At 39.0% G+C, this 17784-nt stretch overlaps 1 protein-coding gene across 2 annotated transcripts in view; it reads right to left on the bottom strand.

Annotated features, from left to right (window-relative positions):
- The window catches only part of yes1 (YES proto-oncogene 1, Src family tyrosine kinase), a 48714-nt gene that overhangs the window by 23037 nt on the left and 7893 nt on the right, over positions 1-17784 (bottom strand). For both annotated transcript variants that reach the window (XM_079819874.1, XM_079819875.1), the window contains exons 2-3: positions 6169-6456; positions 389-488 (exon numbers count right to left, since the gene is read on the bottom strand). In XM_079819874.1, the coding sequence (XP_079676000.1) occupies positions 389-488; positions 6169-6448 (380 nt within the window). In that variant the 5' untranslated portion in view covers positions 6449-6456. The remainder of the gene's footprint in view (positions 1-388; positions 489-6168; positions 6457-17784) is intronic.

Genomic DNA, 17784 nt, shown 5'->3' on the forward strand with positions numbered 1-17784 from the left:
TCTCTAGTGTTCCACTAACCTGCTGTGCAGCATTAACTTAACGGAAAAATTATCAAGCTCATTTTGTTTATTGTGCGATTTTTGATTTATTGACTATCACGACAGGCCTAGCCTTAATTTCCCCTTTTGTTATATTAAAATACGATTCAGACAAACGCTGCCCAAGTGTTGGGGAGATTTAGGTTTCAAAAACATAAATGTTAATCCTGCAAGAAAAAGAAATGTTAGTTTTGATTAATTAAAAATTCCATCACCGTATGTATGCAACCATCGATCTATATCTATACACACACAAACTTATTTACTTCATCTTTACAGCAGCATGACATGCTCAAGCCATGTCACCCCAGAGTGGACGTGACCGTATGAGCAGAGGAAAGGAACTCACGTGTTGTTGATGATCTGAAATCTATCGCCTTTCTTGAAGGAGAGGTCGTCTGATGTCCTGGCTTCATAATCATACAAGGCCACAAAGAAAGTTACGCCGCCTGGAAGAAAAATCAATGCAGGATGAATGTTTAAAGGTTGTGTCAAGATGCAAATCACAGGCTCAGACAAGCAATACAATAATAGTACGCTAATAGCTAGTTAGCTGCTCCAAGTAACTTAATTTTTCACTCGAAATTACAGCATCAGATGCCATTTCAGCCACATAATAGAGTTTAGTTAAGCATTTATAGACATGCTGAATGACATGTTCATTGATTTTTGTTCCCGGCTTGGTCGTCTCTACAGTCGGTTATCATTAGCCGGCTCGCTCTTTGTCTTGGCTACATAAACAATGGGATTTTCACAAGCATGGGTTATGGATGGCCCAGTTGGACACAAAGTAGAAAGACAGCAGAGCTGAGATGGTTTCAAGTGTGAGGGAGGACAAAAGGAATGGGTTGGATTAAACCTAAACAGGCCCCCCGAGACCAGATTATCCATTAGTGAAGAACAGAGGGCTGACCCGCTGATTACATCCGCTATGCCACACACAGACAAGCACACACAGATCTGCCAAGTCAAGAAGCCTAACGGGTATGACGTGTATATGGGTGCTGTCGTTTTTTCTGTTTGGCTAGTAAATTGGATCAAGTTTGAACCTGCAGACAAAGTGTCGATAACGATGAGTAATTAGGGTTGTCAGTCTTGTCACAATAGATACTGCTACCAGTGACATTTCCCTATTGCAACTGTGTTACACAGCAAAAACTATAAAATTAATAAATTAATTAATGTGCATGGTAATTGCAAATATCATATATTAATGTTATTCATTAAAAATAATTCTTCATACAGTGACTACAAGTAAAATTGATACAAACTTGGGACCAAAATTATTCAGACACTTTGAGCTGACCAAGTGTTTTTTCTTTAATTGTTAATGTGACCTTTGACGCCACAGACTGAACAAAATGAAGCATTGCTTGGTCATTGGTTGACCCAAATTGGTATTGCAATGTTTGGAAACAGTTCTTCTAACCCTACATTAATGGAGGAGTGTGTATCATTTCATTTCTTAAACAACCATGTAGGAAGACACATCATGGCCATATTCCAGGATGACAATGCCTAGAGTCATCAGGTTCAGATTGTGAAAGAATGGTTGGGAGGAGCATGAAGGATCATTTTCACACATGAATCGGCACCTGAGTCAAGACCTTACATTCATTGAAAGTCTTTGGGATGTGCTGGAGGAGACTTTACAGAGTAAAGCTGGACTCTTGCACTGTCAATACAAGACCTGGACCAAAAATTGCACCTCCACCTCATGAGAAAAATAACATCACAACATTTATTTCCATCAGGAGGTGCATACATTTTTTCGTCAGTTATGGTTTGTTAGATCTAGCATTCTGCCCACTTTGAATCAGTGTGTGTTTGTGCTTCACATATATTATATAGTATACATGTAATTTTTTTCTCAGATCATAACATCCTGTAGCCCTCAAGTATTTCTCAGTTAAGTAAACATTATTACATTTATTTTCAAGTAATTATTGACATAAACAGCCAATAATAAACAACAAAGAAATAATCAGAACAAGCACTTTCACTTATTTCGTCAATCTTGTTGATTAAAGGTGCAGTGTGTAGTATTTATGAGGATCTATTGACAGAAATGCAATATAATATATATAACTATTTTTTTAGTGGAGAATAAAGACCTTACATAATGAACCATTATGTTTTTATTACATTAGAATGAGCCATTTCTATCTACATACACCACGGGTCTCCTTACAGTGAAGCTGCCATTTTGTTTCAACAGTAGCCCTAAAGAGACAAATTTTAGTGCTCTACAGAGCGCTAGTCACTCTTTGCGCTCTCTCCGACAACAACATTTTTGTCCTGTGTCGGCCACCGTAGTTTCTCTTGTGTGCTTCGAAATGGAGGTGTGAGCGGTGGGTGATTGCAACTCACAACCTCACCACTAGATGCCGCTAAAATTCACACACTGCACCTTTAATTAACAACATACTAGATAAGATTAGCGAGCTATAATAAAATGTTTAAATAAAAAAAAATTGCGTGGATGTAAACAGCAAAGACTAATGAAAAGATCTGATATTTTGACACCATTTCTGTGTTTATATTAATATACTGCAGGACAGGCATCTTGACCAAGTAGTGAACATTCACAAGCTAGTTAACCTGCTTGACTGCGAGGTTCGAGGCACTCAGCACAGAATACTTGGTACTACCGGCACTGTAGAAAGACTAGTTGCATTTTATTTTAGTATTGACATGACATCCCTGGAATATAACAGCAATATGTGAACATAGTGTAACCAGCTCACCCACATAAAATATATTCTTTCTGGCAATTGTCTTCTGCCTGCTTACTGACATTGACAAGATCTTAAAAACAAGATTTTCCCTGGAGACGATTTCCATCCGACCACACTGGATTTAGCAGCTAAGCAAAGACTATCAGATCAAATGCTGCCCGAATAAGCAGATCCGCGAACAGCGCTTTGCGTGTGACAAGACATGATGTGATAATTACACTATTTATAGCCCGACTGAATAAAAACTGTGCCGTTTACAGAGAACACACAAAGAGCTAATTATTTCAGTTTTCTGCTGTAGACACATATCGCATTTATACCCAGTCTCTTAAAGAGTCAGGGAGAGCAAGACTTGGTATCAAGAGATCTCTTCTTCACAGCACTGCCTGAAGCAGAACAGAGAAATTATCACTGAACAAAGAGGAATAAATCACATTAGTTCTCCTCGCTTTTATTTAGGCCTACTACAAGTGCAGTTTGTAATTCTAATTTAATGAAATATAATGGATGTATTGTTTTAGTGGTCTCATTTACATAACATCTGGCTTCCATGAACTCCGATTTTATAAAAGTGCATACATACACAAACAAACACAATCTTTATCCTCATGGTGACCCTGAGCTTTTGAACGAGCTATACTGCCATAGATGCCAGATTTAATAAAAATGAAATTAATAAAATGAGGCTGTGATGAGTATATAAATATTGAAATTGTTCAAACAAATTGTTATTAAATATAATCAGTCACACCTTAGTGAAAACAATAAAATATTACTTTACTCATTCAGGTTTTATATATATATATATATATATATATATGTGGTCATGGTAAGGAAATTAATTTATGGCTAATAAATGGAAACAGGAAGTGTTATAACTTATGCTTACATTAACTGATATCGATGAAACTTTCGCTGTATGTTCATTGAAGGAGGCCGATCACATGGATGTGTTAATTGTGTGTCAAAGTCATAGCGCCACCGATCGAGTTTGGTAGTGGTCCAATTAATTATATAGGAGGAGTATATCAAATTCCAGAGCATGAGTTTTTCAAACAACCCATTATAGCTGACTTCCTGTTCGAATGGCATATAACTTAGAGCATGAAAGTTGTTTGGCCCGATCAATATTTGTTTTCTGTAAAATGTTGTATTTTGAGATTAATTCATTAAACTAAACAATATTCTCCTCTGGTTTATACACAAAGCCTTAGAAACGGGCGTGGTGGAGGTGCTCAGTGGCGCCACCTTTTGACAAAAGTGGGTTGGGGCATTCGTTTTTTATATATAGTGTAGTGTTAATTTTGTCACCTATTTTTTATTTAGTCTTAGTCTTGTGCCAAATGTCCTTGTTAGTTTTAGTCATATTTAGTCACTCACATATCTTTTATTGTTAGTCAAGTTTTAGTCGACTAAAAGTCTCATCATTTTAGTCAAAAGGCAACTCAAGGTATCTTAGTCAAGTTTTAGTCGACTAAAAGTCTCGTTTAGTCTAGTTTTAGTCAAAGGAAAACTCAATATATTTTGTGGCAAAATAAGTTACATAAAATACAGATAACCTGCATAATGTATGTGCAATAACACCGTAGCTAACTGGTTGATTTACAGCATAGATGCCTAAAATCAGCATTAGCTTATGAGACGATGGGCACAAATCGATTTTGATTCAGTATGAATTCATATGTATATAGCCTACTGTACATAAGGAAAAGTACGTTTGCCTTTTAGCACTATTTTAAACTTTTTGGGGGGTTCCATCTCCATTATATAATGATACTGTAAATGTGGTTGACGTAATAATCAATGCACACTATGCTGTAATGTTTACCAAAAATTGCTGCAAACACCTGTATTGTGTATCCGCTAAGCCATTCACTTAGACTGTTTAAAAGCATTTACACATGAATAAGAGCGTGATCATATAATGTAACGCTGGGCAAAAATGGATATAAAAACGAACGCTGCGTTAATTGCGTTAAATATTTTTAATGCGTTAAACTGAAAAAACATATCGTCCACGTTAATGCGCTAATTTGCACAGCACTAATATATAATATATATATATATTAGGGATGCCACAATTCTCAATATAATATTGAACCGTTCGGTACGGCATTGACGGTTCAATATGCGCTTGTGATTTGCATTGAATCAATTCTTTTTCTACAAATTCTATAATTTGCCTCCATCCCAATACTGAACAACGCAACATACATTCACATCACACGTTAGTGGTAGAGTTATACTCACGGAACACTATATGTTACTGAATGTCACTATATGATTACTGAACTAAGTAGTCGTCTTACTGCGCTAATACTGTCACACACAAGGTTAACATAAACACAGCCGGTTATGTCTAAAGTGAAAGTAAAATCGCGTGTGTCTGTATATTAAATGCACGGAGGTCTTAAATTGACAGCAGTGCAGTAGTGAACACACTGTCCTTAAAGGGACAGTTCACCTCTAAAATTATGTCATTACTTACTCACTCTAATATTGTTCCAAACCTGTATTCATTTCTCGATGACAGAATTTTCCTTTTTGAATTAACTATCCCTTTAATGTTAATACAACAACAAAAGACAAAGAGAAAACCACTCACTGCTCTTGACTGAAAAACTAATACAGTAGCTTTAATAAGAATCAATGTATATTTTATAGTGAAGTCTATGTAGTTTTATTTTTACATTCATTCATGCAATTTCATACTTAAATGCTGCTGTACAGCTCTGAGCTGCCAGTGTAAATCTTTATATACATTTATTTTATATTTTACAATATACTAGGAATGTGTACAAGGGTTTTTTAAAGTAAAGTTTTAAGTTTAAGTAAGGTTTTTCAATTCTTTTAAGTAAAATAAAGAAAGTGTTGCAATAAAAAAATAGTCTTTTTTCTCTTTAACCTCTTGCTGTTCCTGTCGCCTAAGAATAGAATAACAAAAAACTAATGTGACAAGCCATCAGAACAGAACCAAACCGAAAACCGTGGTTAAAAACCGAGGAATGTATTGAACCGTGGACTAACTGTATTGTTGCATCCCTAATATAAATATATATATAAATATATTATACATTACATACATACACGGCAAAAAGATTGTAGGCATGATCTTAAGTTGGCATACACAGGCTATTTCATGTCAGTTTCTGCCTTATAAATCCTGATTTGTACCTCACTTTGATGTAGGATAAAATCCATTCCATATAAGATCAAATCAATCGTTCAGTCGTTTTATAAATGAGGCTCCTGGAATGGAGAAATATCAAAACCCATGATCCATGAGGCCAGACATATGATATGGTTTCTTAGGAATTCCTGTTTCCTTAGACAAAGCTACTTCACAGAGGTTCAGGTAGAGCTCTTATCACTCATCCACTCATCCACTCACCTGTGACGACACCAGGGAAGGGACTGCTCACAGCAACAGTGGAGAAGGAAGAGGAGGCTCCACCGAAGGGTGTGATGACAGAGGAGGAGCCACCGAATGGGGTGAGCCCAGTTGAGCGGCTGTTGTAGTTGTTGGTGGGGCCCTTCAGGGCAGGTGACTGGCCCATCTGGGTGGGGTCTGGTCCGTAGAGACCCATGTGCGAACCAGGGGTAGGATTGGTGGGATCTGGTCGGTACTTCTGTGTAGGACCCTTGTCCTCTTTACTCTTGACACAGCCCATAGTCAAGCCTGTGGAAAGAGGAGTTAATATTTACCAGCTCTCATTGCATTTTTCCAAAGAATACCTATCATACCACCTTGACCTATCATAGCAATTGCAACCGTTTAAGGCTGCAATCAAAATAATGTAAAACATGTCACACATCTGGGGAGGTAGTCTAAATGCTATTTCATGCATTCACTTATTTACACTGTTAAAGTATTGATTCTCATGCTAAACATGGCCAAAAAAAGAAAAACTAAAAACCGAGTTGGACGTATGACGGAGTATTTCTGTGCCACATACACTCCTTCAGGATTCGAATGAATTTTGGAAAGCTTTTTTTCCGAATATGGGCCTCTATGACATCATAAAGGGCGAAATTGTGCCTGGATGAGCACTTGCGCACATTAAAACGTCTGTGTTCTGTTGGCAATCGCCGCGTAAGTGCATTTAATGTGAACAACACGAACGTAAAGTGAATCGAAAGTTATCAAGGGATAATGCCATGATGTATTGTGTGTGTGTGTGACTCTTTAGCTTTGCCCACTGCACACCTACACAAGCTCGGCTGTTTTCAGAAAGGATCGGTACAGCGTATCTGTCTTTTATAAATATGATAAAACTAAAGACTCTTGGGAGATATGAAGCATGCAACACTACTATAGGTACTCTAGATTAACATGAGACTGTGTGTGTTATATACCCTTTAATATTTTTGTGGAAACTTTTTGTTTCAGTATTCTGTGATAAAAAGAATGTTCAAAAGAATAGCATTTATTTGAAATATAAATCTTTTTTAACATTACAAAAGTCTTTAAATGGCACTTTGGATCAATTTAATGTGTCCTTGCTGAATAAAAGTATTAATTTCTTTAAAAACATACATATCTTACAGACTCAAATATGCACATTTATAACATCTTGGCATCAAATTGCTGACAAACCAGCTGTGATGGAGTTTCTAATACAATGGCAGAGGGAGTGACAGTAAATTGGACAACTTTCTCTGCCTGCCATAATGAATATTTTTTTCCCTCTGGAACTTATGTCAGAATTTTAATTTTAGGGTGAACTATCCTTCTAAGTTTTACCCATAACTCCAAGTCTGAGCAGAAGCACCACAACTAATTTTACAGTTGTTTCCTTAACATTACACATGAATGAAATTGGACGAAATGCAGAATGAAAGTGGGCATAAAAAGATGACAAACATGGAAAATGTTTTCACAATGGAGAAAACCCCCAAATCAGACCTCAGCATGAGCATCTGCTTCCTGTTACTTTCCAAATCAAAACTGCTTTCAACAGCCTTGCCGTCATTCCACAGCAATGCACATGTCAGAGTTAATCACACAGGCGTCTTTTGAGCAGCGCTGGGTCACCGATCCATGTCCCTAACAACCCACACAAACACGCCAGGACGTGTTGACTGCTCCGTGTGGTCAATGTGATAGGAGGGCTTTACCCTCAGAGGCAGAGCTCGAGAGAGATGACAGAATAATCTCCAGGCGTCCCATCTCTGCTTGTGTTTCTGCCAGGCCTCTTTGTCTGGGATGCACTCAGCACAGCGCGGGCACACATGTGCTGGGGAATGAGGAATGCGAGCGTGGCCTTGAAGGAACAGGTGGCCCTCAGAGGAGGGTTACAAGACACAACAGGGCCACCACACATGGAACACAGATAGCTGGGAGAAACAGACGACAGTCAACAAGAAATAGAGTGCAACAGTCGGGTTACAGAAGCAAAAATCTCATTCATTTTCTCCGGAATTGATTTTGAACTATAAACAACCTTTCAAGACAGAACTACTATGAGCTACAACGTTGAAGGTATATGCTTTTGAAGCAATCTACTAGGGGTGGGCGATATAGCCTCAAAATTATATCACAATATTTCAAGAATATTTGCGATAATATTTATGACGATATAGAAAAAAAAAATATATGGTTAAGAAGTTTTATTGGTTATTGCAGCTGGTAGGCAACTGCATTTATTAGTGCAAACAAACCCATAACATAACATTTTAGTTTAACAATAACTAATGTAATTTACATTACACCCCTACCATCTACCCTCATTGTTTCAACTCATTTTTTAAATAAGCATGTTCAAGAGTGAAATTCTTAGCATAAAACTGCATCGCACCAAAAGATGCACCCACCCACTCCCATGAAGCACTTTGAATGATATAGAGTAAGTTTCCCTATACTCTTATGGCGCTTTTCCACTACTCAGTACCAGCTCGCCTCGCCTCACCTGGTTTTCCACTGAGTGAAAGTTGTACCTGTACCTGCTTCCAGATACTTTTTTTCGTATCGCCTCCGGCGAGGTTCTGAGCGAGCTGAGGCGATACTAAAATGTGACGTGAAAACACAGCAGACTGCTGATTGGTCAGAGAGAATCGTCACTATTCACTGCATCATCTTTGCACGCACCAGACGGAGTATCCTGAATAACCCGCCATTTTTAAATAGTTTGGCCAGACATTGCGTGATATACCCATTACTATAATGGCAACTCGGAAGAATACGCCGTGGTCAAACGAGGAGGTTTCCTTTGTTTGGTTACCGAAGAGAGGATCCAGCGAGAGCTTGATGGGGCAATGAGGAATGAAAAATGTCCTGCGGCGTCGCTTTTCGTTCCTCATTGCCCCATGATATGACGACCAGGTACTATTGTGGAGGTACTATCTGCAATAGAAAACGCAGCGAAAACTGAGCCGATACGAGTCGAGTTGAGCTGGTACTGGTAATGGAAAAGCGGCATTATGCTGCGTTCACACCAAACGCGAAAAGAGCGTCAAAATCGTGTCTACCGTGTCTAGTTGGACGCTTGAACATTTTTAATCCATTCACACGTCTACAGCGAATTGGACGCGCACATAAATTGAGCATTTGAAGCGAAATAAACACGCGTTCAAGGCACTCCAGGAGAAATATGTCAAAACACCACTCTGCCTCTATTCATTTTTCATTAAAAATATATATTAAGCATTAATAGCCACACAAATGTGGTCCAGGCGACTCCTACATCATCTTCACTGCATGTATATTTAAATATCCTTAAAAAAAATAAAGTTATAAAACTTCTCTTTGCCCTCAGTCAAAAAGATTTGGCAGACAACAAATTATAGATTCATGACACCAAAGATCGCCCGTTAGATCCACACAAGATGAACCACTACAAGACATCAGAGCCAGCGGCAAACGTCAGAGGGACTAGCCAAGGAAAGGCTGCTCTCGCCAGGGTTAATGAGCGCTGAGCGCCCGGTGATCGCAACTCCAAAAACACAAGATTTTTTTTTTTTAAATAGCCGCTCTCTTTATATATAAACCACAGATTTGAGCTTTAAACAACTACATTCTCACCTGAAAAAGTCTTAAAACCTCATTTTGTGTCACAATAGTAGTATTTTTAAATTATGCAGGGTTTCTCATCACGTCACTTTACCACGTGACAGCAGCGAGCAGGCTCCTGATTGGTTAACTCGGCGCAAATTGACGCCAAAGTTAAAATTTTTCAACTCGGGCGTCAGACGCGAATTCACTTCAAACGCGTGAATGCACAAAAGTACCACTCGCGCAAGACGCTCAATGAGGCGAAACGCGTCTATCGCGCCGCAGGACCTCCAGACGCACGTCAACGCGCCTTTCCATTGACTTAACATTGAAATCACTCGCTCCTGACACTCTATTCGCGTTTGGTGTGAATGCAGCATTAGACTACTTAAATATTTCTATGGATATAGCTTAATCATAAGCTTGTTCAGAAATGTTCAAAAGGCCGTAACCATGTCTTGAACATTGGAGGGGACCAATTTTGTTATTTTTATAAAGCATAAAGAAACAGAACAGTGAACGAAATTCTAGGTCTAATTCTAGTTGGGAAATAATCATTTTGGGACTATTTGCAAATAATATTTGCATTAATTTGCGTCAAATATATTGTTAGTCTCGAGATTCTTCCCGTTAGTGAATAAATACATAGATACGCTGCTACCACTCGGAATCCTTAGTGGTCTGGTGGTTTTTGTAAACTGTGTCGAAGGTTACAGGTTCTAACCCACCCTCATATAGTTTTTTTTCTTCATTACAATCAAAGATGATTCAATAATTGTATATTAAGAACAGGGACAATTAAAAAAAAAAATTTTTAACGCTGATTATTTAATTCGCAGTGATTCATGGAATTGTATTTTTTCCCTCGTTAAAGTCATTAAGTACACTGTCTAGTATCTTTTAGATTTTTTCTAATTTTCAAATAGTTTTTTGCTTCAAATACACGTTTGTTGTAATGCTAATTCACCATAGCTGGCAGGTTTGGTTCCTAGCTTAACTCTCAAACAAAGACTTTGGAAAAAAAGAAGAAAACAATGGGAAGAATACTTCCATAGAAAAGGCAGCTGCAAATGTGGCAGGCACTCTATAGAGGAGAGTGTTTTACGTTTTAAAAAGGGAAAAATTCAGTGGTTAGCTTGAAGTGGGCTGAACATGTCCTGACACGTGAACTGTATCTGCACCTCTTGACCTCTGAGGAAACCGCTAGAAAGGCGTCACCTCCTCGGGACAGGATAAGCCAATGACGGGTGCTAGTAAACACACCAGCATGGGCCTTAATCAGTCCCAGCTCTGAGAAGCGGTGGACAGGAACAAACATCTGACCTCTGATGGAGTCATATAAAGCTCAGCACTACATCATCTGCTTTTTTAATACCCATAATGCAATTACAAAGGCCAGGCCTGAGGGATCAGCAGCAGCATCCTTTCAAATGATGAGAAAATGTATACGTACCCCTGATATAGGAGTGGGCGATATGGCCAAAATCTTATTTCAGTCAGGACCACTTTGAGGATGAAATTTATTGACAATCTTTGGATTGGGCGAAAGGCTCCAAGGTGCTCGAGCTGCCATACTAGACAGCTTGAGATACATCCTTGAGACACAAATCCCCCAAACCTTCATAATAACCAAAAGTTTCGTAGCACATATTACAGAAGGAGATGCAATGAGAACACAAATAGAGTTTCTACACAGAATCCAATACTCAATTATGAAGATGCTAGGAGGTGAAGGGGAGGAGATGGGTGTAAATGTCTGTGCGACAGACTGAGGAGCATCAGGGCTCCAGACTAACTTTTTTCACTAGGAGCACAGTGGCCCCCAACTGAAAATTTTAGGGGCACAACCAGAAATTTTAGGGGCGCACACCGTAAATCAACATGCTAACCAAATCTACTAATTTCCACTGTATTACTAATAGGGATCGGTATCGTTAAGGTTTTAATGGTATTACTACTCTTACCGATACTGCTTATCGATCCGGTACTTTAACAGTATTCTTACCGGTTCTTTTTATTATACTTTTTTTTTTTTTTATAAAAAAAAAAAAAAAAAACATAATTAAGAACATAATTAACATGGCTTTCTAATCTGAAAAGTAAAATATATATAGCAAAAGAACCCGCAAAGTTTGAACAAAAATATAAAACATCTATTTGTAAATGGACCAGTGTGCAGGCATTTGGAAGGTCTGCTAACATTAATATTACAGTAAAGAACAAACCTACAAAGAAATCTAATAAAGTAATGAAATGTAAAATAACACTGCATAGTTTTCACTGTATAAATTGATAGATTAATGCGTATAAAAGCTAAAGTTATTCATTCAAAAGATGTGAATATTTTCTATTTGCCTTTTGTTCGATTCGAATCAATGGCTCAATCGTCAGCAGGTTTATTAGACGCTGCCCCTTTAAGACCGATCGAATGTAGAACTAATAATATCATATTCTCCTATTTCTCCAAACTATTTACGCCCATTTAAGATATAAACTGTTAAAATACCTACTCTCCAATCCGGTCAATTTGACACCGGCTGTTTGTTGTTTATTTGATGGTTTAGACACGCACACGAAGCCTAAAATATTAAAGGTCCCATGGCATGGCATTTTTCTATTATTTTATAATGTTTCCTGAGCTGTACTTATATTGTTAGTATGACTTTTACATCATAAAATGTCATAATTTAGAAATAAAAGGCATTTTTTCTATACTGCTGTTTGCCCTGTGGCTGAATGCCCTGCTTCAAGAGGCGTGTCTGCTGTGAGACTTCAGTAAAAACACCCACTGTTGTGATTGGCTGACATCTTTGCATTTTATATGAGCGGAGGGGGCGTGGTTTATCGAGGCACGAGCAGGCACGAGTCTGCCAGGGAGACGGATGGACCTGAGTTCACTTCACATCAGTTCTCAGCATGTCTGAACTGTTTTAGTTACAGCATATACTTTAGGTTATTAGTCTATTTCTAGTCGGAGGGACTGTCACTCATGTCAGAAAGTTAGTAACTTTAGTAAATTATGGATCAGCGCTGACTGGAGACGCGAACCGTTTAGAACGATTCAGTCCGATTTGGTGAACTGATTCGGTTCACTAAAAAGAACTGGTTCAAAAGAAAGATCGTTCGCGAACCGGACATCACTAATGTATCAGAGACTGAGCTCAGCGATTGCTAACAAAGTTATTTATAGTAACTACTGAGTTATGAGAGCGCTGTCAGTCAGCGCGAGTTTATTGTGTTTGTATCTGAGAGTTCTGAATAAACAGTCACACCGAGTCCGTCTCTTCATCATTATTCTACCAACTTTGTAACACATGCAAAGTACCATTACAGCTGTCGAGATGAACGAGTTAAAAGTAAGTGTTGATAATAGCATTATTTTTAAAATAAAATAAAAGCGTCAGTGACGCGCGTTGAGTACACAGCGCAAACAAAGACACAACAGCAGTAATCGGATGTAATCCAGTTTATTGTGGGGCTAGGCTGGCTAGCCCGGATATGCTCAAGCTTACCCCCCTTCTGCTTAATCTCACGCCGCGTTTGGTGCCTCCGCTGTGGGCCAGATGCAGTACTGTGGGTCGGGGATGTTGAAGGCCGAGCTTCGGCGTGTGTGAGGTTTATCTCTGCTGATGTTGAGCAGAAACTCATGACTGTATGCACATTTTAGAACCGATAGACGCGACGAGGACGTACAAAAACACTGACTCACAAGATATAAAACACGAAAACACCGTTCTGTCTGGAGAGAGAGAAGCCGCATTGTGTGCACGAATAATAAATAATTAGCTACACATCAGAAATCACTGATCACAGATCAGAAGGAACTGAAAAAAGACTTCTGTTTTCATTTGTACATCCAAACACTGAGAAACTGCCAGCGTTCACTCGTTCACAAGCAATGATGCAATGATCTCTCGACGAGCGTTTGCATGGGCGTGCCAGATTCTCTGGGCGGAGGAAAGGGAGGAAACCGTGCCTGCTTGGACGTCAAACCAGGAGACTTCAGGATTGGCTAGTCTGGCCTGTCATTTTCTCAAAGGCAGAGAAAGACAGCCACAACTCGGTTTTACACCGATCAACATTTCTATCCACTTGGGGACAATATTCAGGCTAGGGGAACTCATATTAATGTTGAAAAACCTCATAAAATGAAAATTTCATGCCATGGGACCTTTAAGTGCAAGTCGGTCCATTTCGCAGCACACACACATAAGCCGCCTTGAAGCTGGAAACAGCGTCTCTTGCGCGGATTATTGCGCATTTAATAGCTTTTTATTATCAAACACATCCCGCAGTTTAGCAACAGTAGAGAGACTGCAGTTTACAACAATCACTGAATCTGACACTGAGAAATGACAGCGCAGCTGTGAAGGGAAGGATGAGCTCGACGGAACACGGCTATAGGAATAGTTTTACCTCATATCATCTTTTTATAATTCTTGGAAGCCAAAATCGAAAATAAAATTAGATTAATATCACAGCACATCCGACATCCCTAAAGTTTAAGCAGACTAAACTTTTGTGTAGTTCTCTTGGCCATCGTCACTCATTAAGCTGACTGTGGTGTTGTGTTCGCTGCAGCTCCACGTGAGAGAGAGAGCTCGCTTTCTCTCTCTCTCTCTCTTCTGGATTGCGAATGGCAAAAATGCATCACGGACAAATTATTTAATATTATCTCATATAGAAACGGCTGGCAAAGATAGAATTTGCCAGACATAACGTCTATCAATTATAATTAGTAAGTGTATTTTCTTAATTTCTCCAGTACCGACAGCAGACAAATTTACTGGTCGCACATGTGCGACTGGACGTAAAATTCAGTCGCACACTCTCAAATTTTAGTCGCAAAAAGCGGGGAGTAAGGTGGAGTACTAGGTGGAGTAACAAATCAGCTGAGCGTCCGCTGATTTCGTTTAGCGATTAGTCGTCTGCCTGAACTGCACTTAAATTCCATTTGATCACTCAAGCTCTATATCACGATAGAAGTAATTTCGATAACAAATATGTCAAAATCATATATATATGATTATATATATACACCATAAAGAGGCTGCGTAGGCACAGATTGTACGGATCCTTGGTTGTTCAGATAAGTGTATCATCATCTACTACTTGTCGTTAACAAAACTATCCGCTAACATTCACTCAGCAACCGTTATCAATACTGTAACCAGTTGATAACAGTACTACAACTGTAGCAACAAAAGATGCCCTCGGCTGCTATTTGGAACCAAACGCAGCCAGCTTCTTTTTTTTATACTAAAAAAAGCGCCCTTGTCAACTTTTTCTTGTCAAAAAAGACACGACTTAGGCGGCAAAAATAACTCACTGGCTCTATGAGCAGCGGCTTCATGTGTAACCGTCTCTCAGACAGCACACGTATATAAAGAAATGAGTTCTCTTTCGCTGCTATTTGCACTTCAACGTAGGGCTGTGTGATAAAACGATAACGATATGTATCGCGATAGACACGTAATCTATATCAATAAAAAATGCGTTCGATAAAATGTTGGATAATTTATTTTTCTTCGTCGGAAGAAACCAGAGGTTGCGAAGCAAGTTTGGTTGCATGAACAAAGGCACTCGCTCTCTGGTAACCAAGCAACGTAGGGAGTGACAGGTAGGGCTGGGTATTGTTAGGAATTTGACAATTCGATTCGATTTCGATTCTTGAGGCTTCGATTCGATTCGATGTTGATTTATTAGCTTCGATATCGATTCAATAATAAGTAAATACACAAGTAATGAAGTACCTAAGTATATTTTTAAATAATGTGTGCAGTATTACCAATGTTTAAGTACAAATTGACCCCAGCATGTTTCCTGTCATGGTTTATTTAGCAGAACAAACCGTACAATATTGTACATGTGTTGAATACAAACCACAACTGTAACAAACAGGTGCTTTATTAACACCTCTAAAGTGCATGTAGCTGTAAGTAGTAGACAGTATATTTCTTTCTTCCTATACAATCAAGTTATACAAGAAATGTAAACAGAAGCACAAAATGTGCATACTCATAAAAGAAAGTACAACCATAGATATGATAACATTACAAAGTGCTATTTTGTCAACACAATAAATAACACTGAACAGCTGATCAAAGAACCTTTGGCTTATTTACTTATGTCAGCTTTTAACGTTGGCGGTGCAGGCTTGAACGGAGCGCAGCTGCTGTCTGCCATCTTGCTGTTTTTGTAAAGCGCGTCTTGTACAACGCTGAACCGCGCTGAACGCTCTCACTAGAGTGTTACCCACAGCGCCGCCACTGGCCGGTGGGCTGAATCGATTCATAGGATTTGATGAATCGATATTGAATTGAGAAACAAATAATTGCAATGCATTGATGAATCGATATTTTTACCCAGCCCTAGTGACAGGCTAACAGCCAATCATGTATCAGGTTTGGTTGCGCCATATCGTTGTCTCGTGTTGGATTCATTCTTCAGTAAACAGAACTGGCGTGGAACGTGATAAGTGGAAAATGTGTGCCGCAGCGAGCAAGGAAATTGTTGATAAATCAGGAAAACAAGTCAGCTCACCAGTATGGCAGTTTTTGGGATTTTATAAGTCTGACCGTCGTCCCCACCAAGACTGGTCAGCGCGAGCCTCCGCTGACAGCGTGCGCGCCTCGTTCGTTTGTGCTATTCTTGACTTTGGCTGAATCCGAAATCGCCCCCTAAACCCTCAATCACTATTCCCTACTTTAGTCCACTGATACAGTTCACTTGAAGGAGTGAATGAAAACAAGTGAGCGAATTCGGACAGGCGTTGTGTGTACATTGGCTGTACACTCGTTATTGCGGTGCAAAGTGGGATAGAATGAGTGCACTCAATAACGTCCACTATGGTTTTGGACACCACTACAAATGGCTGACCCCTCAAATAGTGCCCTATTTAAGGGTATAGGAGACGATTTCGGATTCAGCCTTTGAAACTACATGGAGAGGTAATGTTACTCTGCATCAGTGCCTTATGACAAAGCATCTAAACAGTAACAGTTACAAAGAAATAACGGAGGCACTGCACCTTAATGTTAAGAGATAATTGTTAAGTGTTGTGATTTTAGACTGTTTATATTTTAATTATTTGAGTGTTTTCCATGCTTGTGTTGACATTTCTGCCTTTATAACTGAGGGGATTATAATCAGAGGAAGATTACGTTTAAAATAAAAATGATTAAAATATTTTTCTCCTGGTCCTTATTTTAACTAGGTCATAAAAATATCAATAATTATCTATATCGACCGATATGAAACACTTATATCGTGATACAGTTTTCAGCCATATCGCCCAGCCCTACTTCAACGGTTTTAAAATCACTTCAAGCATTCACAGCAATGCATGCAAATGATAAGCTTTTGTGATGGCGCAGCACGGCATGAGAGCGTAACCACCGTAGTCCAATCTCGTTACCAGTTGACAAATTTATACCGATTAATCGTGTCTACAGTACCGGTATAAAATCGCCCACTCCTACCCTGACAGATGACATTCAATCAATTAAACCTCGAACTCTGCTAGAATCTTCAAGTTTAAGAATCATTTACACCCGATCTAAAAGTAAGCACGAGTCATGAAGGCAATTAAACATCACTCTCATTATTATTGTAAGTGTGACTTCACGTGCCTGCAGTGGACACTGATCATGATTTTGGAGTGATTTAGTTATGTAACATCACTCCCGCTCACAGTGTGGACAGTATATAATGACAATGCTGTTGGACTCGGACTAAAAACCAAGCATGAGCACAATCTGAGCTTTGTAAGAGAGCTGCTTGGTGCTCTGTGTGTGACAAGCACACAGAACTGATGGGACTGAGAGCAGGACTGTCACGACACCAAAACTTCAGAAGTCAATACCAGCAATATGTTGAAATGTTTAGCATACTATGATTTCTGAAATGATCATTCAAGTCTGAAGTAATGGCAGCTTTCCCATCACATTAATAAATTACGTAATGTACTCGTGTGCTTCTGGAGATCATCATATTTTAAAAAGCACACCACCACAA

Source organism: Gobio gobio (genome assembly GCF_949357685.1).
Source record: "Gobio gobio genome assembly, chromosome: 6".
Lineage (NCBI taxonomy): Eukaryota > Metazoa > Chordata > Actinopteri > Cypriniformes > Gobionidae > Gobio > Gobio gobio.